General features: G+C 40.6%; 1 protein-coding gene across 2 annotated transcripts in view; it reads left to right on the top strand.

Moving 5' to 3' along the window:
- Window positions 1-6,000, top strand: part of DIAPH2 (diaphanous related formin 2) — a 686,654-nt gene that overhangs the window by 70,027 nt on the left and 610,627 nt on the right. For both annotated transcript variants that reach the window (XM_019536467.1, XM_019536466.1), the window contains one exon: window positions 3,828-3,946. In XM_019536467.1, the coding sequence (XP_019392012.1) occupies window positions 3,828-3,946 (119 nt within the window). The remainder of the gene's footprint in view (window positions 1-3,827; window positions 3,947-6,000) is intronic.

Below are 6,000 nucleotides of genomic sequence, written 5' to 3'. Positions count from 1 at the left end.
CCACACACACACACACATGCACACAAGCAGGTAATGAGGGACAACCCTGCCCAGCTGGAGCAGAGCCTGGGTCTCCTGAGCACCGGCAAGGGGAGGGAAAGGTGGGGAAATCCCCCCCCCCACCTCACTGCACAAGCCTAGGGAGCTGGCGATACCCTGCCCAGCCACAGAGCAGCCCCAGCTTCCTGGGCAGCAGCAAGCACAAGGGAGGGGGTCTGGGCAAAGTGTCTCCTGCTTCCTGAGCTTCTGCAGGGAATGATGGGGGAGGATTTCCTTCCTCCCTCCCCAGCTTGCTGCTGCCTGGATGTAACCATGCACATGATGCAATGTCTTTATTGCACCAGGTAAGCAGTGCTGCAATAGGAATAACATGTAGAGTTCCTTAAATGAGCACCCAGGACCAGTGCCCCTTCTTGCTCTGCTTTAATGAAGCTACTGGAACAGGACAGAGTGGGACGCTTCCTCTGCCTGGCCTCCAGACTTGTGCATTGGTATGGAGGCATAAGATTCCTAGTAGAACTCTAATATACCAGAAACAGGTCTATTATATGGTTCACAAGTGCATTTTCAGTATGCTTCATCTAATTATACAAGCTAGGTAAAAACTTTTAAGTTTTGGGGTTTTTTTTGTTTTGTTCTTTTGGTGGCTGTACAAATAACTTTTAGACATTTCAGTTCTATAGGAAATATTGCTATTAACAGTTCACTAATGTTTCAGTTTTTAAATTGAGCTGGCCTAGTCATATACTTATGAATGTAATAATAAATACACAAATACGTAATGACTACTGGGAATAATATCTGTGAGCCCTGTTTTTCAAATAAATGTGATAGTTAAGTGAAAGCTGAAGGGCAGCATGATGTACATTTGATATGTATCAGAAACTGGCATCTGGATCAAAACTAGTGCTTAATTTGTCCTGCTTAAACCTCATGAATTATATTTTTCTGATAAATCAGCATCAATTCTTAGGTTTACTTGTTTTTAATTGAATCCTGTGATGGTATAGCTGAACAAATAACTGAACAAGTTGCTTTTTGAGTAATAGGTTTTTAGTTCCTCAAATTTTGGCCTGTGCTGCTTGTAATTCTGAGTTACAAATGGAAATTTTATGCTGAGCAAATGACTTTTCCAAGGAGTAGAAGTGTAATAGAAGTTTTACTGTAGACAGACTTTAGCCTCCTTATTTAATAAAATGAAGTATTTTAGTTGAAAGATAACAATGTTTGTTTCTGACTTTGCAATGACGTCTAAATTGTCACTGAAGGACTTTTAGAACTGCCATGCCAGTATCTGCCAGACATCCAAAAAGCTGACTGAAACTAAATGTTTACTTCCCCCCTCCCCCACACAAATCCTAGCAATTTATTTTCCTATAGTAAACTCCAGGGAATGGTAGATGGCTTTAAAAATTCTCCTAGCTAACCAAGACGCATTCGGGGAAAAAAAATATTTTTTTAAAGAGTTTTGGGAAGCTATGGAATACTTGATGCCATCTTAAAGGACTATAGGTGACTAGTGAACATGGTAAGAACTGCTCAAGCTCCTTCTTTACTCTGAGGGGTGTAAGCAGTAGCAGATAAGTAATTTAAGTGTTAAGTAGTACCAGTGCATCTATTTTTTTGTGCACAGGTGGGAAAAGGTGATGCTGTCGAGGAGCATTTCCTTTGAGACTCAACACTAGTTGTTGCAGTACCCTATCTTTGTGTAGTTGCATTGGAAGTACTTACTTCAATTTTCATGGTCAAGGGATCCTATTGTGGAGGTACCTGTTTAAAATCTTATAAGAATTTTTTTATGCAACTGAATGCCTTTTTTTTTACACTTTTCAGCAGAGATGCATTTATCTAGCATTTCTCTTTGTCTATAAATGTATATAAAATATGTATTAGCCAATTAAATAATTTAGAAGTTCCATGTAAAATTTTGTTTTAATGATGAAAGAGGAAACCTTGGCAGGATCTCTTGAGCTATTCTATTTACCCAAGTTTAAGATGACTTAGAATTTAGTTATAATGTACAATTTAATTATAGGTTAGATTCTATAAATGGAAAATTTGTAAATTGGTTATAATTTTCCATATTTAGAATTTAATTATTGGAGGGTCATCTTATATTTAGGGATCTCCATAAATCACTCCAGAAGTACCCCCTGTAATGGCTCCTTCAGTGCTTTTGTTTCACCATTTTCATTTCACACTGAAGCCCCACTGGTTGGGCCGTTTGCCATTGTTTTAAATATGCCATGAATTCTGCTTCCCTGGTAGCAAATGGCCCAGCCAGCAGGGTCCCTCAGTCAATCCAAGCTGGGGGAGCAGGCAAGCAGTAAAATGAAAAACATAGAAAGGGCTGATGGGAGGGAGAGGGGGGTCACTTCTACAGCTATTTACAGAGATCCCTACGTATATTTTTACCCTCCCCTTCCTCCCCACCACCACCACTGCAGCAGAATGGGGGGGGGGGATTGATAAATAGAGGGGGGAAAAACTTTGTCTTGGATTTGAGTAAATACTGCATGTGAGACTGATTTGAGGATTGCAGACAGTTTAGTGAGCCAGCCATTTCATGCATCTTGAAAGAATAACTGTAAGAGCGTAAAGAAGTTTGACGCGGGCAGCAGTTCTGTTTTCAGTATATCTGACCATTGTTGAGTAGAGATTATATTAGCACAAAGTAATACTTGATTCTTCATTATATAAAGTACTGTCAAATATTTAACTATGGTGGCTTTAGTCAACATGTGCATGATGGCAAACACTGAATTTATGAAAATTAAAGAGCAACGTTTTTATTCATTTTCATTTGGTTTGTCTTATCTTCCTTACTTGGAACTCTACATTGCTGATATTTTCCTTTTCAGTGCTGTGCTTGATCATCCTTCTCTACTTTTTCTGCAATCTTTGAATGGTCTTCACATGTGATTATTGAAATGACTTTTCAAAATCATTGCCTGTTCCCCATCACCATGTGCTTACTCTGTGGCTGGCTGGGGCACCTGCCAGCTAATCTTGCACCCCTCTTTCCTGCTTCTCCCTCCCTGTCCTGCAGCACATGGAGCTGGGGGGAGCTGGGCGTGGGCAGTTTGCCTACAGTGGGACATCAACCAAGGCGACATGCAGGGGCATGCATTATGGCACAAAGTAGCAGCATAAATGTGTGCTGCTACTGTTTGTGCCACTGCAAGCACATGCCCCTGCTTGTCTGGACACGGCCCATTTATGTATTTTGAAAGTGGCATGCAGGAAGTCAAGCATCTCGGGTTTGATCATATAGTACCAAAAAACTTGAGGAATTTTGTGTAATATTTGTGTAGTACCTTAAAAAATCTGCTAGTCACACTTGAGACTTTTCTACCTGAATATATCTACGCTTTTTTCCCCACCATTTAACATAATCTGTTTATAATGGTGTTTATTTGTCATGAGCCCATATAATACTGTCTTTAATTATATGCTTATTTGTATGTTAGTAGATAATGTTCTCTTATTTGAACCAGTTTGTTGAGAATGAAATTATTGGCAGTTAGATTACTGGGCATTCACTTTCTGTAAGTTTCCTAAAACATTTAGATGAAAATCTTCTATCTAAACTAATGAGTACCAATGTAAATTGAGTGTTCTTGCTATGCTGTTAGGTTTTGCCACCATTATGCAATGATCTCTACATTTGTTTTAAAACATCCTTCTTGGATTTTCTGTTCAGAGAGATAGTGTGCTATACTTGTAGCTACTAAACTGTGTATTAAAGGTAAAAAACTGCTGCCTAAAGAAAAAATGCAGAAAAACTGAAATTGAAGCATTTAAATTGTTCTGCCTTGGAAAACTAGGGTTTAAAAAAGAAGGAAAATGAAGAGCTGGATATTCAGTTAAAAGTGTTTGATGAAAACAAAGAGGAAGACTTAATAGAACTGTCACACCGTCTCAACGACATCAGAACTGAAATGGAATATCCTTTTTAATTAAAGGTTACTTTATTATATTGTTCATGAAGTTTTCATTAATTTTATTTAAAAGTTCTAGATCCATTTTCTTCAAAAATGAATTGATTGCTATGGTTGCATTCCTCTTGGGACAGTAATTTGTGACAGGTAGTCTTGTCTTCCATTAATTTGATAAGAAATGGTGAAATATAAATACAGTAAAATCCCTGTTATCTGGTATGAGTGGGGAGTGCCAGGTATCTAAAAATGTCAGTTACCTGAGAAGTGCGGGTTTACGGACGGACATGGGAGGGTTGGGAGGTGGGGGGAGAGTGGCTTTGAGAGATTCACCTTTCATTAATAATGGTCTTTACTTTTAAAGCATTAATAATTATTTTTGTCAGGTAGTGGTTGCTATAAATTGGGAAAAAGTTAGACTAAGGTAAAGTGATAGCCTTATTTCCGTGGATAAGAGAACAACTTTTTATGATAGTTCTGGGGGTGTTTTTAAATAAATGTTTGTGTATACTTAGGCTAAGTCAAAATATTTTCATCCTTAGTTTTGTTATCAAATCAATTAATTTGCATAAAGAGAATCACTTTTCAGATTTAACTTGATTTTTTTTAGGCCTGCTCTTTGTTTTTAAGATGAAAATCTTCTGCAATTTGTACTTCTCTGCTTTGCAATATTGATATGTTCTTACTCTTCAGTAACATCTATTTTCTTCCTTTACAGTCAGTTCCAGTCAGCATTTGTAAATCTTCATGTTATAGCTTTTCTCTGTGTAACTCTACCTTGAGAAATCAGGATTTAGTTCAGTTGAAGACGTCTGTATAAAACTTCCATTAAATCAGAAACGGGCATTTAATAAGGAAAAACTTCTTTACTGTCCGAGTCCCTCAAGGCCTGGAACAGATTTGCCCCAGAAGTGGTGCAAGCACCTACTCTGGACACCTTCAAGACACATTTGGATGCTTATCTTGCTCGGATCCTTTGACCCTAGCTGGCTTTCTTCCCCTGGGGCAGGGGGCTGGACCTGATGATCTCACGAGGTCCCTCCCAGCCCTAACGTCTATGAAATAGTTTAATAGTTCCTAGAGTCGGAAGGGACCTGAACAGATCATCAAGTCTGACCCCCTGCCCTGGTCAGGAATGAGTGTTGGAATCGTAATACCCCAGCCAGATATCTATCCACCTTCCTCTTGAAGACCCCCCAAGGTAGGGGAGAGCACCACCTCCTTTGGAAGCCCATTCCAGAGTCTGGCAGCCCTAACTGTAAAGTAATGCCTCCTGATATCAAGCCTGAACCTACCCTCAATCAATTTGTGGCCATTATTCCCTGTTATCCCAGGTGGTGCCCGGGGGAACTGAGCCTCACCTATTTTCTGCTGGTTCCCTCTGATGAGTTTATAGATGGCCACCAGATCCCCTCTTGGTCTCCTCTTGTGGAGGCTGAATAGATTTAGGCCCTTTAGTCTATCTTTGTAGGGCCTGGCCTGCTGCCTCCTGACCATGTGAGTGGCCCTCCTCTGGACCCTCTCAAGGTTAGCCACATCCCTCTTGAAGTGCAGTATGCAGAACTGGATGTAGTACTCCAACTGCGGCCTGACCAGCGCTGCATAGGTGGGAAGGATCACCTCCCTGGACCTGCTTGTGATGCACCTGTAGATGCACGCCAAGGTGCGGTTAGCGTTACCACTTCCTTGCATTGGCAGCTCATTTTCATTCTGGAGTCAACAATGATTCCAAGATCCCTTTCAGCCACTGTGTTGTTGAGAAGGGTGTTCCCTAGCTTATAGGTATGTTGCAGGTTCCTTCTTCCTGGATGCAGCACCTTGCACTTGTTTGTGTTGAATTCCATTCTACTCTCATTCACCCACATCTGTAACCTGTATAGATGTAGTTGGATTCTGTCCCTCCTCTCCAGTGTGCCCACTTCTCCCCACATATTTGTGTCATTGGCAAATATGGACAGCGTGCTTTCCATGCCCACCTCCAAGTCACTGATAAAGATGTTGAATAGCACAGGGCCAAGTACTGAGCCCTGGGGAACTCCATTGCCCACATCCCTCCAGATCA

This window comes from Crocodylus porosus, unplaced genomic scaffold, assembly GCF_001723895.1.
Source record: "Crocodylus porosus isolate Cpor-Errol unplaced genomic scaffold, CroPor_comp1, whole genome shotgun sequence".
In the NCBI taxonomy this organism is placed as follows: Eukaryota; Metazoa; Chordata; order Crocodylia; family Crocodylidae; genus Crocodylus; species Crocodylus porosus.
This window is presented reverse-complemented; position numbering and strand designations above follow the sequence as displayed.